General features: G+C 31.9%; 1 protein-coding gene across 4 annotated transcripts in view; it reads right to left on the bottom strand.

Moving 5' to 3' along the window:
* Positions 1-24,716, bottom strand: part of LOC126853656 (uncharacterized) — a 54,980-nt gene that overhangs the window by 14,076 nt on the left and 16,188 nt on the right. For all 4 annotated transcript variants that reach the window (XM_050599566.1, XM_050599564.1, XM_050599563.1 and 1 more), the window contains exons 2-4: positions 11,863-12,536; positions 1,925-2,288; positions 73-440 (exon numbers count right to left, since the gene is read on the bottom strand). In XM_050599566.1, coding sequence (XP_050455523.1) covers positions 73-440; positions 1,925-2,288; positions 11,863-12,085 — 955 coding nt within the window. In that variant the 5' untranslated portion in view covers positions 12,086-12,536. The remainder of the gene's footprint in view (positions 1-72; positions 441-1,924; positions 2,289-11,862; positions 12,537-24,716) is intronic.

The raw sequence follows: 24,716 nt of genomic DNA on the forward strand, positions 1-24,716 counted from the left end.
AAAAGAAATTATCACTTGCTTTGCATAAGTCTGATATATTCAACAATAATAAATTCTGCGAACAATACTAACTTCCTGCGAGGTGTTCCTCTGCACCGATGGCTCTCTCCTCGCTTGTTGCCGTACTAGCGGTTTCGCATCCACTGGAGATGCTACCGTTCTCATCAGAGGACTCGCGATTGAGAGCGTCTAATAACCTGGCTATCCTCCAACTATCCTGATCTTCCCAACTACGTGTCACGGTCTCCAAGGAGCGCAATTCCTCCAGCAGTCTCTGCTGTTCTATCTCTTCGGCTACCGCATCCTCTTCGATCGCTGATAGTTTTGGCGCGCTCTTCGATCTTTCCAAAGGCGGCCGATAGTTCTGGCCACCAGTGCTCAGAAGAAGCTTCCTACGTGGCAAAGACGGGTTGTCGTACAACGCGCTCGCCAGAGACAGCCTGTAACAATTTGTTATCATGATAATCGATCTCGTCAATATAAGATATTGCCGTAATATCATATTTTTTCAAACTATGAATTTCGTAATAAATACATAATTAATCCCTTTAGCAAATTTTTTTTTATTTAATAGAAATAGATTTTATTCTATACGTTTTTTTCTCATAATTTTGTTAGCAATATGTTATTTTCTGCTGATTCATATATATATTTTCAATTCTTATAAAAGCTATTAATCAATTAAGATCATAAAATTTAATTTATTAAAATTCTTATATATAGTCCATCAACTTATCAAGATGTGCTTTATTTGTTCTTTATATTTTCTTCAATAAAAAAAAAAAAAAGATTTTTGAATGACGTAGGGCAGAAAGTAGCGAGCCAATCGTATTAATGCAATTCCCGCAAAAGTATTAATGTTTGACTTATGACTTGGAAACACTGACCCGAATGTACACCGATCGGTGATCACTTCTTGTCCTGGATCGTGACTCAATCACACATAACGATTTACAATCGATCTACAATGATTGGAATCGTGATTGTACGGTAGATGCATAAACGCGTGTAACAGTACGTATTTCTCAAGAGCGCGAAAGAGAGAAAGAAAAGAGAGTAAAGAAATTTCTCTTCTCTCTTCAATTAAGTAGTGGAACTTAATTTGTATGGTCGACGATATAACGAATGCGGCACGATAAAAATGCGAAGAATGCGCGCCATTCCATATTGAAATGAGCCTAACGGAAACTCAAAGAATTGTTCTATGTTTGGAAAATTATGTCGCGCGATTGATTTGTTTTAATTAGAAGCAAAAGAGATACATGAATTATAAACACTTAATTTTCTATTAACATTAAATATTATTAATTATATTTCATATTATTATTAATTTAATATTAAGACATACATTTTGGAATAGTTCTAAAATAATTAATCAGCTAAAAAAATTGAGTAAAAAATTATACGTCGCACATATAATCGGTTCTTAGACTCGATTAAAAAATAAAAATTTTAAAGAAAATTTTGTATTTTTTTTTTAGCATATTGAGAATAGACGCGCAAATATACTTCGTAATATGTTTTATTAATGCCTCTCTAATACTCTAGTTTTAATTCCTTTTGTAATGTATATCTTATAAATCCTTCTGCAATACTCTAGTTTTAATTCCCAGTAAATATTGAACAATATTGCTGTAGCGTTTGCTAATTCTTACTCACTGTTTGTAAGCTAAAGCTATCTAAAGATAGTACCCATTAATTTTCGCTAATACCACAATTTTGTAAATTTTACTGTAATATCTTCTACTTATCTCTATCATTTCCGAGAAAGAAATACAACCTTGATATTTTGACATTTGATTCGCTAAATCTTTTTGAATAATTAACTGTCAATAATTTAATATTAAAATATTGAAGAATTTCCTCTTAGCTGATGTAATTTGTTGTTAACAGCATATTGATACTGTCATACTGTTGTTCTTACCTGGCATTTTGCCTGGAAACTTTATCCCGACGAAATTCCAAGAGTGCCTGTTGTAGCCTGGTATTCAGAATAGAGGCAAGTCTCCTCGCGGTGGATTCCTTGTTGCACAGAGCTGCATGGCACCTCAATTCGGGCCTCAATCTGCGACCCTCGTGCCTGTATATCCAGACAAAGAGTCGCGGATGCGAAACTGGGGCCGTGCAATAAGTCACACGGTGGGCCCAATACTCGGTGAGACCATGGTCCTTCGTGGTCGCGGTCAAACCGCCGTTGGTTATCGTCAGTCTCATGCAGACGTCGGGTCTGCTGCTGGTCATATAGTTCCGCCACAAGGTAGATACAGGCTTCTCGACGCAGCCTTCACCTGCAGGAGCATTAAGATTCTTAAATTTCTGTTATATGATGGCTAGGGTTTTATATTAATTGCAAGAGTCGTTTAGAAGTTTTTCAATATTTTGTAAAAACTTTAAAGCAGGATCGTTCGAGTTATTTCGTACAGAAAAAGTTAAACTATGATGTTTTCTCTCAAGAATTTTTTTATAAATAATTTCCTATTACTAGTTTAAAGAATACGTACGAAACTGTCCAGAAGAATATGTATATCGTTTTAAGACCAAATTACCTAAGTGTGTACAATATATCCGCATGCTTATGTACAGCTATGTATTTTTGTCGCGATTGAGTATACGGATGAGATAGAGCTGCGCGTTTCATGTTCTCCGCAGTGTATTCTGACTTTCGATACAGTTCGATTCGCCGCTATGCGCCGATTTGGATCGCGTTACCAATTTAGAGATACAGGAAACACAAGTACAGTTACTTAGCAGAGTTCGAAAGCGAGCCGAGCCGACAGGCGAAATAGGAAGGGAGGGATAAAGAAAGAAAGAGAGAAAGGGAGAGAGAGAGGCAGGGAGAAAGGTGCAGGCAAGAGAAAAAAAAGAGAGACAGCGATGTGAGATAGGTACGCAATGCTGGTCTCTTGCCAAAAAAAAGATTTCTCGCGCAAATCTAAAAGCGGTTCTGGTTTTTCGATGTAAATGTAAACGATCCAGTATTTATACTCTAATTAGCACGGCAGTGATAAATTAAAATCTAATCCAGGCGGATAAATGTGATTTCAAAAGATTTTTTTTTTCACGGAAGAATTCAGCAAAATTTTCATTCCCGCCAATCTTTTCGGACACTATCTGGAACATATACGACAACGTAAAGTTCTTTATAATCATAAATATAAGAGCTGAACTGTGAGTTATATTGCCAACGAGTAAATTAATTCGGTTAATAATTGCAAACGCTTATACGGATCCTATCTCTGATTATATACGTCGTATCGAGCGAATTACCCTGCCGGTCAAGATCAATAATCGTAACACGATTGACGACAAAGCAGCGGCGATTTTCTGGAGCAACAAAAAATTCCTTGGCATTTTATGCGACGTCTTAGAACAGTCATTATGCAAATAGCGTGCTACGCGCATAATTTCTCAACGTCACCGGCTGCTTTTAATTTATATACAAAATACTTGATAACGATAGGCTTGATAACGACTTTGAAAAAACACGGATAGAAAACAAGACATGTAAGGTAATTAAAAGCAATACTTACGCAATTTATTAAGAAATATAAACCAATTTTAATTAATTGATTAAAAATTTATAAAAATTATTACAACTATAAAAAATGTATTCTTACTATCGTTTCATAAATATTCCTTAGAGATAACTTTCATCAAGCTTTATTTTTAAGGTTAAAGAAAATAATCTTTATCAAAAATGATTTATTCTGTAAATTTTACATTAATCATCTATTAGATATATGTTAATTGCGCATAAGTCAAAACATTGATGCTATAATGAGATAATGTTATTTTGCGGTCACTTAGGATTGTTAAATAGTTAGAAAAAACCTAATACATCTTTGAAATTTTTTGCATGCGTGATTAAACAATTATAAAATGTGTGCACGCAAAAAATGAAACAATTATATAATAAAGGATATTAATTATAAGATAAAGTATTTTTATATAAATAAAACTGACTAAGAAATATTATTCACATGAGTTTCTAATATCTCTATATAATCATAGTATATTTATTAATTCAGTAAAATATATTATAATAAATGATTGCTATTAATGCAATAAACACATTTAGTCAATGAATAAAAAAAAAACGAGTGTATTATACCAACGCTTTGCACGAGACCAATGGAATGACATGGAATTTAGCTCATGCGTGTTTATTGAATTTCGCTCGTGCAGGAAAGACTGTGATCAGAAGCAGATGACTAAGGCGTGCATATTTAGCAACATTTAAACGGCGAGTTTGCGTCTTTGAAGCAACGCGATAGCTTGGACATTGATCGAAAAGACGAGATATCTCTTTGAATCCCGACGAATTATTATTACTCTGAAAAAGATATGATTCGCCTCTGTTATGCGATTTTATAAATCGTCCGTGATACCTATACGGATCTTCAAGTGAATTCACGCTACTTATCGAAGAGGATAACCGCGCGAATTTGTCCGCGTTTCTTTTTCGTTTCCTTCTTCCTACACGGGACATAAATATTAAGACATGAACGATAAATAAACCTAATGCTTTTTTCGCGTTTATTAGTGCTAAATGATCGTAACGCGATTCCGTTTATCGACTATCACAAAAAAAAAAAGATAAGCCGTCCGTATCTATCATTTCAAATAAACGTCGAGAGAAAGCATGCATGTCTACGCAAATCGAGATCTGCGCGCCGCAATCGAGCTGTGACCGACTACCCGGAAAAAAAGGGGCATGAAACCGAATGCAAATGAACCGCGGATAACAATGATGGTTCTGTGTATGCCTGGCTAATTTGCGTATAGGAAGCCTCGTACATTCTCAGTGGAACAACATTTTATTCCGAGCGTGTCCGGAGAAAGTGCGCGCGCGGGGAGATCCGATAAAAGCGATCCCTCGCTGCAGGTGAAACGCCACGCCAGCGTTCATTGGCGTGCCGCAAAGTGCTTTTCGATTGCAACATTGTTTTGAAAAAATGAAAGACTTCATGGATGAAGGAGCAAAACGAGAAGAGAAGAAAATCCGTGAAAAAAATTTCGATCTCTTTATTCAATTCCATGTGGATTTTATTTCAAAAGTAACTTGTAACACACATTGTTGAGAAGTGATATTTTTATTTAACGAACGTCTTTTAAATCCCAACTAATAATTTTGGCAATAGAGGATCATATAAGTTGCCCGCTTGTAATATAAAAGAGTATATCCTGTAAATCTATTAAAACAAACTAACAAAAATCCGTATTCTATGACAAGTCGAGCGCGAATATTGCGATCGAATTATTATTATAATACGAACGGAAAAACAGACGGTCTGGAACGATGCGGAACAGGAAGCGATGGCGAGGAGGGTATCAGGAGATCGTCACCGCCAAACTATAACGTTAACACGTTAGATTCTCGATATTAAAGGTAATGCTGCGACCGACCGTTAATTTTTCCTCCGTTAACTGCTGCCATGCGTATCGGCTCTCATTCATTTTCGTCCGGATTTCGCGAAAATGCGCGCATTGCAGAACCGCCACGAAACTTTCCACGAAGAAAACAACATTGGCATCGCATGACGAGACCGAATGTCGCGTGCAGTCAGACGATGAATAACGTTACATATATGTAGGGTAAACGGTGCAATAATAACGGAGCTCCCCTTTAAACGAAGTAAATCATTCCTTAGAAACTCTAACACTCTTCAACAAACAGTTTTCATACGTCACTTCTACGTTTCATTACTCAATAAATTATATATTTTTGCACTACGCATATTTCTCCCATACATTTAATTTTGGTTTGTAAATACCGATTTAAAAATAAATATTTTAGTATTTCCTATTTATAATTTGGAAATTGTCAGTACTACAAATGTCTACTAAAATTAATATTATATTTTAAATATTTTATTCACTCATATTTTATTCATTTGGAAAAAAAGCAAAAAAGGAGATATTTATCACAGAAAGAAATATAATCTTATCCGCATCGACTGATTGCTATAGCCAATAAAAATGGCCAATAATAATGATAAATAATTATAGGCAAAATTCGATACGTGTGCGAATATATCATTTTTAAAAAACGCGTATCAATAATTTTATAATAACAAGAGGAAATATATTTTCAATAGAATATAACTATATGTATAATATAACATTATAATAAGTATATCATTTCTATGTAATGCGTGATATAAAACCGTGCAAGAATATATTAAAATTATTACGATTCAATAATAGAAAAATAGTTTTGGAATTATTTAGTGTGTGTCACTCTATTTAAAATGCAAGCGGAGTCTCTCTTTCCTCGTAATTACATAATACGAAACGCTCTAGAAGCTTGTCCGGGAGGATGTTTTAAAAATATAATAATTTAACGATACACACACACACACACACAGAGTAAAACTTTAAATTTTACAACTTTAGCGTGACTGCGCGCCACATTTTCCTTTCATTGATGTTTTTCTTTTCGCCGACGTTTATCGCAAGTTTTTACGAGCACTTGACTTTTGCGGTTTTCACAAAATTTCTTGTCTACGATATAATTTTAAATTGAAAATGTTGCAACGTGTTATATTTATGAACATAATTTTTCTTTATATAAGCTAAAGCTTATCTATATATGGAAGGAAGTAATATTCTATAATTTTTGCAGTTATATAAAAATACAGCGTCTCATATATTTCGTATAAATCTTATATAAAAATCAAATTAGTATGTAAATTCATATAATAAAAAAATATAAGTTATATATTTGCATTTGCAATTTTATTTATTAAATCATGATAAATATGATCAATATGAAAGGTGTGCCAAATATCCTTTTACGTGCAAATACATGTATATACATAATAATAAAGAAATTATAAAGTTAAATTATTTTCGTAGTAAAATACATAATTTTAAAATTCTTGCTATTGATTTTCAGGATCAAATATTTCTATCCTCACAAATATTAACATGTATACAATATATAATGCATTGGTTTCATATATTTACCGAATTTTCTTTTCATAAATTAAGATATCATTAAAATAAAATTTACTTAAAATTAAATAAAAAATTAAATAAAAATTACAATTTTAATTCTATTTATAGATTCGAAACTTAATTTACGAGATTTAAATTTCAGTGCAAATTTACTTTGGCTGATGTAACGATCGAGTTCACACTGTGTAATACTCTCAGCCAATGGCAAACAATAAAAGCGAACAAGAGATCCCTATGTGAAACTCGCTAACTAATGTGCTGTTAACTTCGTAGAGATGAACAAGTGAATAATTAATGAAAAGCGAAACACGTCTTAAAGTTTCTGGAATGCAATTCTAATGACCGTGAGTAAAAAACAGGATGCCGGTTTCGCGCTCTCCTGGTATAATTCGCAGCTTATCAGACACGTAGAATTGCGCAACTTGTCAGAGATGCAACGTGCCTATTACTTTTCAATATCGCGATCGAATACAAACTAAACACGCAGTAATGTGAATCGCGTGATTGCAAAAAAAAAAAAGAAAAAAGAACAACCGTGATTGGCGTCCGCTATATCAAGAAATAAAATAAAATTATGTCCTCGCAAAAACTATAAAAATAAAATGGTAAGCAATCTTTTTCAGCGTTAAGTTTTTTTATGACATTGATTTTATAAAATTGCAACGTTAATGATTTCAATATTAATCTTTCATTTTCATGAAGACTTTCACTTCCAAGGATTTTATAATCATAGATATTTCCTTTCTTTATTCATAATCAAATCCTTTCTTTATTCATAATTAAAAATACGTACATGTAACTTTAAAATCATGCAATACTTTATTGCGTTTCTTCGATGTAGTTTAAGTTATGAATAATTAATTTATTACATAAATTGCAAAATTTTTTGAAATTAAATAATAATTGAAGAAAAAAACACATCTCACCAAAAAATTTTATTTTGTATAAATTTATTTCAAATTTTTTTAGATCATTATTTAAACACAATTTTTTAAAAATAGACATGACGGACAAGGAAGTGTAAAAATAAATTTTTTTGGACAGTTTGACAAAGCCACAAAATATTCTTGAAAATTCGCATTATAGTGTCTATAGTTTTCGTACAATATAAATATCTCATGAAAAATTCAGATATTTCTTTCAATAAATAAGCACCCTATGTTAAAGAAAAATGATTTTTAGCTGTGTTGCTCGTGTGTTTTATCGTTATATGTTTTCCTTTTCAAATTACGTCTTTTTTCGATTCTATGTAAGCTAAAAATGCATGGACAAAACATCGTGTGTATTTATTTAGGTGACGCGAAGGTCGACGAGAACAAGTTCGAGGCAAAACTGGAAACCATAACGCGAATTCGATGAAGGACTAGTAGTACAGAAAGCAAAGCTTTCTTATACATTTTTTTTATTTTTCGTATCGCGACGTGGTAAGACCGTTAGCCTTCCGAAGCTAAATTGTAAGCGTGTATTTGTATATGTGTGTGTCTGTCTGTCGCACACGAACGGCATTCCGGAATATTAAGCAATTTTTTAAACATATAATAATATATTAGTCTAGATATATATATATATATATATATATATATATATATATATATATGATGTTAATTAAAGTTAAAAGCTTTTGTCTTTCTTAGATTTTAGATCAAATTTGAATGCTTTTCAAATATATTTAAATCATTTGATGTATGATACATTTGGATTTAAATAAACTACAATTTTAAGTATATGCATATAATAATATAATATTTAAAAAAGCGATCAATAAAAACCAATATTTATTTTTTTAATATAGTCATATCTATAAAAGAAATCTGTGTGCTTTATATTGTTATTATAAAACTGATCTTAGTCTTATGTGCCTTATGAGATTGTACTGATTCATTCATTGCAAAATATTGCAACATTAATCGATATAATCTGATAAGAATGCGCTTGTGTCTCATAATAACAGAAAAGAAACAATGTTTGAAAATTAATAAAATTGTTTTTTTACAATATGTGTTATTAAAAAAATCGATATACTGATTTTATCACATCGATGTGGTTAATTGATTTTCGGTTGGAAATTCCATGTTTTGTTTTTAGACCCCCCTTCTCGTATCAGTTCCACGCTGATTAAAGATACAAACATGACGCATTAAACCTGCGATAAAGAGTTAAGGCTATTTATAGTCCATGCTCATGCCACTATTTGGTGCTAAGTAAAATTGTCACTCTAATACCACATTTATGCTATTTTAAGAAAAAAATCATTGAATATTTGCGTATAATTATGCAGAAATTTTCAAGAATATTATTCTAGTATAATAAAAATTATTATAAATTATTTATAATATAAATTCTTTAATTTTAGAATGCATATATTTTTATAAGGCATTTACGCGATTACGATTTAAGAAGAGATACATCGAAGCTACTTAGAAAACAGTTTGAATATCTCTAAAGTTTCTTAGCCTTTTTGTGTATTATCGTATTTACAATTAATGATAAATACTGTATTTGTACCAATCAGTACAAATATTCAACCAGCTGTGTGTACCCATTTTACATCATCCGATTTTTTACGCATAACATTCAAATTGATCCCGGTTAGGGCCTAATATGTCATAATGTACGACCGCTATTCGCACATACGTATGTACGTCCATACAACATATGTCGTCGAGCAACAGCATTCCGCATACCGGCTTACCTCGAGGGACAATTATGAATTAATTAATCGTCGAATAGGCGTCAGCGGGTAAGCCGTACCGTAATAATGGCGCTATCGACGATGATTAAAAGGCCGCGACGAAAAGTTGACGTAGATAGAAAGTCAGGGGCTCTGTATCGTGTATACGCCTATGTCCGGTCGTTGCACTACATAATTCCTTCTCCTTTTTAATCTCGCGCGCAATGATGATCGCTCTACGGTCATGTCACTGCTCGGAATTTCATCGAATTTGCTTTCCGTTTGTTGTTCCGATGTCGTATTTCGGCCGCGATTGACCGTTTTCAGAGTGCTCGTGCACGGAATAAGCCGGAAGGCCGTGTCATTTTGCGCACAACAGAGGAAATGTGAGAGAGAAGATCACGTGCCGCCTTCGTTATCGCGAAAGTCGCGTTTTCGGAAGTCACAACTTTCTCACTAGCGTTAATACCTCGGCAAACTTGAAACTGGTTTTTGTTTAGCGAAAATTCGACGGAAGAGTTTGCCGAGATGTGATATCTTTTCAAATCTTAAGATTAAATCTTTATCATATAAATATTTATTCTTAATTAAATTTCAATTCGTCGTTACATAAATTTTGATTAAATCGCATCTTTTGAAACATGATAAATAAAAATAAAATGCATTCGCTGAATCAGCTATTGCAAATAGATAATAAAATCTTATTTTTCGACCAACATTTCAAGTAGTTTCTGTCGCAAAAAAAAAATTATATATTATCTTTCTTTAATCTCTCAAATTTTCTTGAATTATTAAATGATTGATTAACAATGTATACATTTTAAAAATCGTACTTATGATAAACCTTGGCATTTGCAAAAAACATTACTACTTCAAATTAATCAAAAATCCATATCGTTTTGAAGATAAATTTCTCGACTGGGGAGAAAAGATTTATGAGAATGTACAATTTAATGCAGTAAGGGTGAGACTCATATGCGATAAACGGTCGACAGAATTAATGATAACCTTGCTGCTTGTTAATCTACCGGCAAGAAATACCGCGCACTTCCGGTTGATCATTTTATGCATCAAGGCTGTATGATCGAGAGAATACGCGCATGTACGCGATCTATTGCATATATCTATTGTTTTTAATTGTCGTTTATCTGGAGACGTAATTACCGATGACGAATATTGTCCGATAAACCATGGTTCAATTTTTCTATCACTTCGATAACTCGATTGAATGACGATAAAAGCCTCGATAATTGATGAGACATCAATTGCCAATCTTTGCAAATAATAATATTGCTCCAATTTATATAAAAATTTATAAATAAGTAACAATTCTATAAACTCTATTTCTAGTTTAGTATAATTACATCGGCAAAAAGAAATTTATAGTTTTAATTAATTATGCAACATTCTTATGATTAATAAAAAAAACAATGTTTTTAATATAAATATATTATTTTTATAAATGATAAATTATTATTATTTGAATAATAATTATTATATGAGCGTGCGTGAGTGTTTGTATAAATATTTTAGCTAGTAGCTAAAATAAATTGTATCTCTCTCTGCCATTTGTCTTTTTATGGCGATGAAATATATATGCAAACTATTTACTTTAACTTCGTAGAAGTTAATCAGTATGTATCTTTTATTTTTTTTCAACTTATCTAAATGTATGTATTTAAATTTGTTTGTGATAAATTAAAAGAATTACTAAAGACTTTCAATGTTTATGATTTTAATAATTGAATTTTTAAGTTATTAAAAAAATTGTAGGCATTGAAAGTTTTTACATACATAGTAACTTTTTTAATTTATCACACATACAAGCAAATTTTAATACATATATTTATTGTAGATAAATTGAAAAAAAGAAAATAAATAACATATGTACAAATTTAAAATAAATAATTTGCATACATGATGTCTGATTAGACGGTTTATCATTTATAATAAATAATATATCTATGAAAAAAATCATCCTTTATTTTATAATATTAACAATATATTAAATTTTAATATAAAAAATAAAAATTATATTTTCAAATATTAAAAATACATATATTAATTTTTAATACAAAAGATAAAAATTTTTTTATTGAAATACCAAATTAAATACGACAACGTAAGTTTTGGTATTCATTAAGTAAAAGTTTATCTCTCTCATTCGTCTAATAAAATTATAAAATATAATTAGTAGTGACAAACGCTCATAAAATCAAAGTTTCACTCACCCTTGGCCCATCCGGTCAGCACATTCCCAAGATACGCGACCTTGTAAGAGGGATCATACTCAGTTATCGACACGTTGCCTCTGTGTCGTCTCCAGAGTCGACCCAGTCCTCTCTTTAAGGATCTCAGTGTCCTCTGACCGAATTCCTTGCTCGCACCGGCTGGTTGCACAGTGTCATCGTTCTCATCGATAGGATCCGCAACGACGTCACCCATTGTCTTCATCTTTGCGTTTTTCTCACCCGGAGAATTTTTTCTCGATTTTCGCGTTCGTTTCGAGTTCGCGTAAAAAAATTCTTTCTCGGCCGAATCACCACACTACATCGTGTCACTGCTTCTTTGTTATGTTTTATCGTTCAATGTTGGAGAAGAGATAAATCTTTTGCTCGTCTAATCAAGATAGATAGAAGAGAGCTGTCTCCCGACCGGTGTTCAGCGAACGAGGGAGATTGCAAAGCTCGACTAAATTGTCGGCACTTTAAGCAACTGCCGATCACTCAGAAAACTCTCTGTCATTCGTCGTTTTTAAGGTCGTTCTCTTTCCCTATCGTTGCTCGCGCGTGCGCGGAAAAATCACAGCTTCGTTCTTTTGTGTGACCCCGCGTGTCATCTCCTTTTCTTCCGAGTATGTCACTGCACGTTCTTCTTGCCCGCCAGCGAGATTCACGATACGTCTCTGAAATAAAACAAATGATCGTTGATCATAAATAAGATCAATTTGTTCTACGCAAGGTCAATCAGTGACACCGCTCAACCTAATATATGCTATGTTTTTTTTCAAATATAATAAATTTCATCAGAAAAAAATACGCGAAATTTATAACTTGTAAAAATAGATTGTAATAGATCGATTGAAATTTATTAAATGATCCTGATCAAACTCGTATATAATTCAATATAATCTTGAATATGTTGATTTGTATAATGCTGTCAAATGTATAGTAATTCGATTTCTGCAAAACTGCAACTCATTATCCAATAAATAAATATCAAATATCTATTAAAAAACTTTGTTTCATACATTCTCTTTTATTTTCGCAGATCTTGGGTTATAAGGAAAAATACAAATTAGTATGTGGTAAGAATAAATAAACATACAATGTAATTAAAGCTAAAGATATTTATTTTTACAAATAAATTATTTATAAAAAAAATTATTAAGTTAGAAATTGATGTCTAAAAGCTTGATGTCTATTTTTAATAATTGTTTTATTTTTATGACTTTAATGAAATTTCTTTAAAAATTCTTAAAATTTATCTTTGGTTCGTAATAACCTTAGAAAAGTATTCAAAAAGTTCCGAGGTCGAGTATAAAGGTACAACAAAAGAATTTTAACGTTGCCTCATAAAAACACAAAAGTTAACTCTATTAATTTTATGGCCTCGATCTTCTGTGAAAGAAATAATTTAAAAAAAAAAGACAATTCTTAGGAAAGGTCTCAACTTAAGAATGTACAAAAATATTCTCTTTTGTCTACATAATAATAAAAAAATAAAATAATATAAAAAAGAGAAATCAAAATATTTTTACACACGTTTACAATGGATCTCTAGAATTTAAGAACCCTAAAAAAACTGCTTTCAAACATTTAAAAAGATTCACGGATTAAAAGAAACATCGGTGAACAGGATGTCTATTCAAATCATGTAAAACAAGTCTCTGAAAATTCCTTGATCTCTGGATATTTTGTTTAAGATTCCACACATAAAGAGAATATTTTAAAGATCACCAAAGGTGTGTGCACCTTTTTAAAACAAATTTTTATTGTTGTATGTTTAACATAATTTTCACTATACAAAGCCACACAAGTTATGAACTATATGAATAGAAACAGATATATAGTATATATGAATAGAGACAGATATACATTTATAATATATTTTAAACGCATAATTTTCACAACTTGGCTTATCGGCAGAATGCTGACTAATTAAAATATAAGTACAAATTTATCCAAAATAGAATTTTTTCAAAAATGTCCCGAATCCCAATAAAATTCCATGACAATTTCCTAATTTTTTTACAGATTATAAATCTGTTAAAATGAACAAAAGAAATCCTTAAACAAAAAAAATTCCTGAGAATTTCAAGTTTTTCATGTTTTTCCAGGTAGTAGATACCCTGACGAGGAAAACTAATGCAAATAAAAAAAATAAAAAAATAAAAAAATGAAAAAAAAATGAAAAATAAAAAAATGAAAAAATAAAAAAACAATAAATTGTAAATTGTATTCGGATTGCATCAAAATTTCTGTTATGAAAAATAAGATAATATGAAGGCACGAGTTATTTTTTTTCCTGTGAAGAAAAACTCGTAATTATTAGCTAATTATCAGTGAGGCGCTGCCAATCGATATCAAATTAGTTTTTTCCGGCATGTTTCGTGCAAATATTGTGCGTAACTAATATCAAAAAAAAACGAAATTGCGCGTTCTTTACAGAAATTGTGCCAACATGAAAAATTACTTTTCATGCTACGCGCGATGAAACTTACATATACATATAACTCGCGTTTATAAGAATTTAAACGAGAACGAAATGCAAACTTACGGTTTCGTGCCTTTTGAGTACAAGGCTGTTGCGTACTCATTTTAAGATCGTACAATACGAGATATAGTACGCGCGTTTGTCCAATTAATTTATCTCAACGGAAATTACGGTTTTCACCGGAAGTCTTGTCGGCCGGACTATCGTAAGATTTCTCAATCTCTGCCAAAATTCGTTTAACGCTGACATTCGTTCGCGCAATATTTTGTTTAACAATAAGACTTGAGACGCATACATAAAACAAAAATATACTTTGTATAATATACGCAGTATGAATGATATAGGAATCACGCGAAACAAATATTATACTGTTTCCTATTTATTTTTATTTTTTTATTTTTTTTTGCAAACACTCAATTATTTGACCGTTAGAGTTAGCATTAAAAAAATTGATCGCGACTACGAATTCAGTTTTCTGTTAGAGAACTATTTCGCGCACTGCTGGAGCATAGCGGTCGGTTGCCTCAACATTGCGAAAGAACGTTGCGGGAGAAACATTTCCGGACTCGTATGAAATATTTTTTTACCTCTTCTGAGAGATGCGTCTTTCTAAATTGTTTTCTAAAATTGTCTATCATTATTCGCTAAATATCCCGCATTATCGCGCTACGCTGCTATGTTGTTTACGAACATGTCTCATAGTTGAAACATGTGCGTCAAGCGCGGATAATTGTTTTTGTATAACCGGCATAGTTAGAAGCGAGTTTTCCTTACATCTGCAGCGGCAGATGGACTTTTGTTGTTACGTTTTGTCCAAACGTGACTTACCGCGCTTCTTGCTAAATAACATCGAGGATAAAAATTGTGCGCTTTCTTGTAATCCATCGCGCACGAATCTCTCTTCTTCGTTATAAATATTTACAACTACAAAAATAATTTTTCAACATAAAAAATATTTTTTAGAAAATTCATGGAAAAATATTAAATCTTTCGAATCTTTATGAAATTTGTTGCATATCAACATATCAACGTATCGACTTGTGATAGCAATTAGTTACATAATGAATTGTGTAACGCATTGGAATAAACAAATAATATCTCACTCGTATTAATAACGATCGCATCTCGCTCGCATTATCTTTGGAATTTAATCATTCGTTCAGTCACTAACCTTGAAGTTTAACGAAAAAATTTTTGACGTATCGAGTTAAACACAATAATTATTTCTTTTCCCAAGCAGAATTTTTCAATTAAAAAATATGAATATGTTCGCGAAATAAGCGAGTTTTCCTCAATGCATAAATACAAACTTATATCAACAATTTTTATTTTGCATTGAAATGGATATGAAAAACATGCGTGATTATTAAATGCGGTCATTAAATGAATTTTTATGTTCAAAACATCACAATCTTGATGCATAAAAAGGTGACAGGTGTAACTATCGCAATAGTGTAAAAACAAGTATGTTTGTACCATACAAATAATGTACGTCTTATTTAAACGTATATTTAATGCGATTGTGTAAGTTATGTAATTAAGCAAATAACAAATCGTTCTGTGAATGACGAAAAAAAAAAAGATAAAAAGTTATCATGTCTTTTTATGATGAAATATATGTTATATTTTTTATATTATGTTATATGTGTATGTATGTGTGTGTAAAATTTTCAAATAAAACATCATAAAATTAATATTTGCTTTAGAATCTAGAGGTTTAAAACCCGAAGAAAGGTAAGTACGTTTGGTCATCGCGTTTTTTACGATTAAAAAAATCTCAAGATTCGTAATTCCATAAAAAAAATTCGCAAGGCAAATGTGTATATTCTCGTATAGAGATCATCTTGAGATTTCCGAGGATAAATTTAAAAATAGTCGGTGGATTTGCATCTACGTAAAAAATGAATAAGTATGCCTCACATGAAGAATAAGTGATTTATTAGAAATAAATTATCAAAGATTTATTACTTGTTTGTCGTTATTGTCGCTATAACTGAAAATGCTTACGCTCTCAGGAAAGACATACGATGCAAAAAACTTTTTGTTTAATTCACGTTTTTCAGCATTATCATCATAGCCCTACGGATCAAGTTACATTATACATTGAGACTGATTGGTCGCATTAACCACCGATTTCCCATGTATTTAATTATGAATGCATATTTTCTATTGCGCAATACGCAGTTTGACAATTTTTGCTAATTAAAAAAAAAAAAACGAGAAAACATTCTGATAATGATGATTAATTTCGCTTTCTCGTGTGATCCTCAATCGCGGAGATATTTAACCCGTGCAGGTATTTAACCCTGATGTCGGCATGCATCAATTAGAATCTCGCAAACAACTCAAGGCCGATCAAACTGAACTTTATCGTGATGCTATAGATGAGAACTATAATGTTTATTTTATAATAAAAATAAACATTTTTTTATTATAATTGTGAAATTGCAAATCCCAATTAATTTATAAATAAAAACTAAATAAATATATTTAGACAGAAACCAAAATGTTGTAAGACTGTACTATAAATAAAAAAAGACATAATAAGTTATTTTACTTAAGTCTTTAAACTAAAAGTAAATTAACTAAACTATTAAATATTTTAAAATAAATTTATTAAAATAAAATTCAAATACACACAGGCAAATAAAGGAAACAATTATTTGCTGATATCGTTATTTCATTTCGCTATCGTATTATCTCACTGAATCACTTAGTATTAAATCTCTGAAGCGCTATGCAATTGTAAGAAATTTATAAAATATATCTTACTAGAAAATTCAATAAAAGTAGTTCACATTGTTATATAATCCCGGCACTTTGCATGATTTCTTGCTAATTATCACTATCCATAATTGATCATCTTTATATTCATCCTTTATAGGAATGTTATACAAGTCACTGTTACTGCTGTAATGACGTAAGAAACGTTGAAAAGGCGGCTATACTGTGCACGTACAACCGTTTATTTGCTAATTGGTCTTTTCTGATATATATGCAGAAATATAGGACAGAAAAGCAGACCAATGGAATATTCCGCTGACACATGAACGAACGAGCAAGAATCGTTGAATTTAATTTTTCGTAGCCTGATCCTAATATTTGCAATCACTGAGAATAATTATTTATTCATCGAACTACTGTTTATTAAAAGTTATCGTGGAATTCTTTCTTATTATTGTTGAAAGAAGTATTTGCATATTTCAGTTAATCGACAGATTTATATATGCGTGTTTCATACATAAATATATTCTTATGTTTTTTTGCACAGCTGAATTCACAGAATTCTTCAAAAATATGGATGAAATCATGGAATAATCTGATATAAATATACATTTTTTCTTCGTTTTTATAAAGCAAGTAACGTGTTCTTTTCTTCCATTACAAAACAACAAACATGAGAAAAAATTAATAAGAATCATTACGCATTACGCATTTATATCTAATTCATAATTCATTAATTTATTTATTCATATAAGAAAATTTTCTAAAACATTTATAACATGTGCAAATATCAATTGCACGTTATATTCGTGATGCAATTACAGATTAGTCGAATCTTTAAACGCGAAGCTGCTAAAAGAAATATGTTTTACAAATATATGGTACGATATTATTATCCGCTCAAATGTCACGAAATTATACACAACTCAATTGTATGTGAAGCTTCCCTGTTGATATACAATGTCAATGATAGACGAAGATCTTCCAAAATAATCTAAAATTTGTCCCCCAAATTTACAGCAATATAATTCCTCGTTATAGAAATTTTTTGATTATTTGTTAAACGAATTTCTGCAAACAAGAATTAAATCAAAGGTCATATTGCGTCATAACGTTATAATTATCAACATTAATTATCTCGGTAATTAATTTTAAAAAAAATCTGTGAAATTGATCAAGATTGAAGAAAAAACGAATAAATCGCGCTTAGATAATCACCAGGAAGACATGTGATTATAAAGTATTATCATTTTGCAGAGTAGGTGTCAGATGTTTTTAGTATGCGAGAAAAATGATGTAATTGCCGATATTTTTTTCTTTCTCTTTCTGCATTATTTATGACTTTTTTTCATGAAATTGTGAATATTTTATAAATTAAATATCTATTTATTCACATCCAAATTTTATAAATAAATTTACAAAACTGTAATTTTATGCGAATTAATTTGTTCAAATATCCAGGTTGGCATCCTTTACAAAAATCTTTCGTGAATTCGTGAGTTTAGGTGACCTAAAACGTGCAAAGAATTAACGAATATACTTGACATTATGAGAAATATCAGAAAGCAGTTTTGCTATTATAATGGAGCAGTGTTGACAATCAAGTCTAAATTAGCAAAGCAAGGTAAAAAACTAATCATATCTTTATCTACATAAATGTAGTTTTTATAAAAGATCACTTTTTAATATGCGCTAAGCTATGTTAGTTATAAAAATCGAATACAAGATATGTGTAATGATACAAAAATATAATGATCAATTTTTCACAATCCTCGTTTGTATATTATGATGGATATGATTAAATGTTTTTCTTTGTTCCTATATTATATTCATTGCTCAGATGGAGTGCCAAAGAGTAAAAGTCGAAAGCTAAGATTGAAGTTGACAAAACCAATCATACTAGAATAGAATTGACAAAACATTCTATTGACGCACGTTACATTCCATGTCCGATTAATCTTATCGATGACTTCACATATTGTTCGATAATGACCTCTATAAAACTTTCGCACTATTTATAACTGTCATCACATTATTTATCATTCTAAAGTATTATTATATTTAGATATAAATATTTTCTATTCAATTAAAAGCAATTTATATGCGTAGGCATTATCAATGATAAAAAGACGATAAATAATGTGTACGTTGAGAATTTGAACAGTTGTTTCACTTTATTAAAACTGGTTATGTTACATAAATTTTTATAAAAGAGAAAACAATCAACATAAAATATTTTTTATATATTTTTATGATTAAAAATTTCCAATTTTTTTCTTTTAAATTTCATAAACTGTAATATTCTTGATGTCTTGTCATCTAGGTAAACTTTTAGTCTAATAATTGCAGAAAAATGAATAATAGTAAAATCATCAAGAAAATAAATAATAATCGATTCATATTGTCAGTTCATCTTATAAGCCGTGTATAACCCCTCCCATGTATAAACTGTCATATTCAATATTTGTAATCTTGCTAGACATTACACTGCTCTCAGTTTTTCCACATTTTTCATCATGTCACCAGTATATATATATATATATATATATATATATATAATACAGCGAGATCCACTAAATCTCTCTTATCGCGAAAGTGGCTCAACTTATGGGCAAATAAACGAAAGAGAAAGACTCATAGACTGAGCTACAGAAACAGAAGAGCAAAGAAAAAGAGAGATGGGAAAAGAAAAGACATTTTCGCCGTCTGTAATATTATAGTTGCGGTGGGTCGGGTCGCGAGACGTCGGGTCGTGTCACGGGACAACGACTTGCAGAGAAAAAAAAAACGTGCAGAGAAGAGAGAAAAGAAATGGAGCATGTCTCTTACAATGCGTACAATCGTCCCACAATTGTATGTTAAAGCGATATACCTTCGCGACGAGTATATATCGCAGCCAACACTTCGCGAGAACTGATTTCTAAACGACTGCTGTTTGCCATAGGATCATGAGTGTTGCGAAGTATGACTTACGATTGCGAAATTAACGTCGATGACTCGCGGCAGGGAGTCACGGCTTTTCCGACTGTACAGAATCGTGAGAACTGTTCTAACACGCATCTTTTCTCTAATAAGAGTTGAGCCGATATGATATATGTATATTATATGTATAATAATTTTTGATATGTTAATTTTAAATCTTGATATTTTTATTATTTGTCTCTTTTCTTATTTATATTTAAAACTAGTTATAATAATATAAATGCATTCCCAAATAATTTTTTTTAGAAATAGAGAAAAAAAATTATGTAAGCAAAAAATTAATTGTTAAAAAATCATGTAAAGGTTCCAGTAATGTGTTAATATTAAATCCTTAAAATTTAACGATGTTTAAGAATAAATTTAATACATGCATATATGTTCCAGATTCCTCTTTCATAACCCACATGAACAAAAGAAAAATCTTTTAAAGATCATATATTTGACATATTTATTTCACATAATTATTTGAAAAATAAAGTTACCTACAATACTATTTCGATATTATTTTGAACTACAATGTATTAGAATTTTAAGATACTTAAAAATTATCGTAAGCAGAGTATCGAAATCTTTTAATATATATCACAAGTGATACAAAAGGAACGAAATAAACGGTGCATCGACGATGTATAGTGGATGTAATAAAAAGGCGAGTATACTCTTGTAACGGGCATTCTCGGACCCGTTGGAAGGCCATTGACTCCGCAAAACTTTCGTCAACGTTTTCATGTAAAGCAGATACAAAGACGTAATCTTTAAACATTGGAAAAAAAATTGCTCGACATCGTTCCTGTAATTGGTAACCTTCCAATAAGAGAACGCAAATTTTCTCCGTTGAAAAATTGTCGCCTTTCATATTCTTCTTATTATCGATATAAATTAGCGCTCTATATGTAACAATGAACGCTATTAAATATTCACGATTGAATTAAAATTTTTAATGCACGTTGAGGATTAAAATCGCATTATTTGTCACTTATATATCTATTAATTTATTTAAATTGATATTATTACAATTATTATAAATACGATATACAGTTGCATTCGAATATTACAATATTACATATATATATTATAATATTTAAATGCAATTGTATACCGTATTTATAATATAATAATAATGGTATATATATACGGTTCACGGAATACGGATCACTTCACTTGTTCGATCCGAAATATTGTATCAATTCCGGCAGATCGCAAAATATAGAAAGTAATGGAAATAAACAGATGAAGAGAAGATTGCAATCACGTTTAAGTCCGAGCAATAGCTCGCAACTCATTCGGCATCATAAAGGTCGTAACGTCAACCATGCCAATTCTTTAAAGCTACTAAAAGCCCGCCATCGTCTTCGTTCCGCTGTTTGCTTCTCGCTACCAGCAGAGATATACCTACATCACGTAGGTAGACCTAGCCGCATTGTAAAACCGCCGCGCGATGAATATAAAATTCACAAAGACACTTTACGCGACGTTGTTCCATTAACGCGGGTCTCTGATCGGCGGCTAACCCGGTAGCATCCTGCATTTTCCCGGACAAGGAAGAGCGAGAAAATGCGGCTTCTTCGCGGTCTCCCGCATACCCCGGGAGACTTTCTCACGCGAAAAGGCGTCGTATACATTTGTAGTATCCCGAATATGTCCGTCTTTCTTTCTCCCCCGACGGCGGTGGCCACGGCAGCGGGTCCTAATTGCGATCTCTTACGACCACCGCCTACGAGTAACCGCAGTCATTTAAATTTGTGTCATTATATTTCGCGTGCGCGAGACGAGATATGAGATACGAGAGAAGGTCTTCAACCGATGAGGGAAAAAGGGAGGGAGGACGGTGAAATCCGGATTCGGTGAAAAACTCCATTCCTTTCGGGAAAGGAGAGACGTAACAATAGTCGACTAGTGTCTCACGGATATCGCTTAATTGATTTGACATGCGAAACATTCACTTTCGCAATGTAATGACTAATTACAAGACGAAAAAAGACATCAAGTTCTAATTTCCTAATAATTATTATTCCTGTATATTTTCTTTGTTACTTATTCGAATTTTTGTCTTGACATCGATTGTTATCATCTTGAAGTATTTTTTATATATCATTAATAATTGGGTGTCGCGTAATATTAGTAATTGAACTTTAAATCTATTTTTATATGTCTCTTGCAGTTTTCTTTTGACTATTTTCCATAGTATTGTGCTGGAAAATTTAAATTTAAAATTCCGAATAGTCCACACACATAATTAGTTAAATGTTTTATTTAACGGTGCAATTTATCGTGCAAAGCAGATACTTTATAAATATGTTTCATAACGAAAATTATAAAATGATAGCAAGGAAGAAAGCTGGTGTTTATGAAATTGTAATATCAATACAAAAGCCATAGGAAGCATTCCCGATGCGGTTAACATGAATGAATTTGCATTTACAATAGGGCCGCACACATTAAGAATGATGTTTCCACTATATCAGCATAATTACCTTATAATTATCTTTCCTGCAATGCGTTACGTAAATGCGAAAATTGACTGGCATGTTGCTTAAACGAAATAAGAATCTGCATTTTTCCGTATTTTTATTTATCTCTATCATTTTTTTGTCCTCGATCATCGTAAATAGCAAGAACGAGGAAACTCTAACTAAAATAAACACAAACACATACTTTTTTTGAAACTTTAAATAATAAGAATAATAAAAATAAATGTAACATCGAATTATTGGGGTGTGACGTCTACGAACATTTTAACATATAGTCGGGATAAATTTAACAATTTATTTCGATTCCATCAAAAATAAAAAGTATTATGACTATAACTTCAGTATTATTTTTAGGAAGATGTGTGTTACCAGGTAAAATTATTTGGTTTTTATTTGACAATGTTTAGAAAAATACAATATGAGTCTGACACACGCTGTGGAAATAATCCTTTATAAATATTACATTTACTTGTGAAAAATACACCATGTTTTTCGTTTGTGCTGTTTTATTGGAATTTGTTCACACTTTAAAAAGCTATGTTTTATTCGTTTCCATATATTTGTTCACCTTCAATCGTTTACACAAGAACTATTGATAACTCTCGATGTCCTTGTTCGAAAAAAATCAATTTCAAATTAATCAAAGATTCTGCAGATGGTATAAAATACATATAGATGGTATAAGACTCGAGAATACGTATATATATATATATATTGTGTATATTAACCCGATTAATTTGCGCATTAACGACGACATAAAGACGATCCGTGTGAAGTCGAGGATCTAAAGATGTATGTACGTAATGTTATCGCTTTCAACGGCCTGAATTCATAACGGATCACATACACGATCAATGCCGACATGAGGAACTGTATCGCTGTAACCACGAAAAAAAAAATCGCCAACCACTTTCTACAACGTCCCAGTTATATAGCCGCGATTGCATTTCGATGCGTTTACCACAGAGAGATCACGCTTCGTTCGCGATTATCGCCTCGCCAACCGCATCATCATCATCATTATCATCGTCGTCGAATTGGACGATCGACCGGGGCACGAAAAATTCGAGAGACGAAAAATCCATTCGCGATTAACATTCAACATCATTGCCATGCGTCTACAAAATATTCCGTCGATCATCTATTTGCAACGACTGATCGTAAAATGTCAAGTCCGAATGCGAGATGTGTGCAAATGAGAAACGCTAAAAAGCCAAGGTCGCTTTTTTAAATACAAATATCTGACCGCCGTCGAGATAAGACTATAAAGAAATCGTACGCATAATCTCGAATCTCATTAAAAACTCCACCTTTTCTGGTAGGTCTGTTTTTCTTTATTTGTCATTTTTTTGTCTTTTCTTTTTCGAACTCTGGCATTCCGCGCGAAATTACACGCTCGCGTATAGGACGACGACGATCGTCGATGATTATAAGTGTTCCTTAGCGTAGCTAGCAGGATAAACGCAGTCGAGATTGTGAGAAAAACGGAAACGTCCTTCTCGTCACGAAACTCTATCGCCGCTGCCGGTTCGCGCAATATTCTTCGCCTTAACTTAGCTTCCTATCCTTGAACCTCCGAGAAGAGATAAAGCAGGTACAATACATACATACAGAAAGAAAGAGAGAGAGAGAGAAAAAAGAAAGAAAGATACGAGAGAGAGAGAGAGAGATGGGTGTGGCTGGTGTATCGGCAACCGGTCGCGGCGCGCGGCGAAACGAAAGAGACGGCGAATGTCAAGTGTGTCACGCGAGTGAAATGTTTGCTTGCATTTTGCGGTGCGGTTTATTGCGGCGCGCGCGATTGTGTGCCAATCCCGACTTTGTATATGCGCGAGTGGCTTCGGAAGCGATTACGGGTACAGGGCCTGTTGCTGCTGCTGTAACCTGTCGCGATGTTGGTCGTCGCATGCAACGCGACGCGTTTTATTGGTGCTAATACGTCGTCTACTGAAAGGATTGCTTGCGAGAGTCGTTAAGCGTCGGATCGACCAAACTTGCATACCGGGCAATCGAGCAAGCGCTTCTTCTATACATCTTCTAGAGGAAGGTCATGAAAGGTAATCATACTAGGTTGTTATTCCAAGAATAAACTTGAAAAACACGATATATATATATATATATATATATATATATATATATATATATGAATTTTAAAATATAAAGCCATATGACAAATTTAAATAAATTTTTTT

Source organism: Cataglyphis hispanica, chromosome 12 (assembly GCF_021464435.1).
Source record: "Cataglyphis hispanica isolate Lineage 1 chromosome 12, ULB_Chis1_1.0, whole genome shotgun sequence".
Taxonomy (NCBI): domain Eukaryota; kingdom Metazoa; phylum Arthropoda; class Insecta; order Hymenoptera; family Formicidae; genus Cataglyphis; species Cataglyphis hispanica.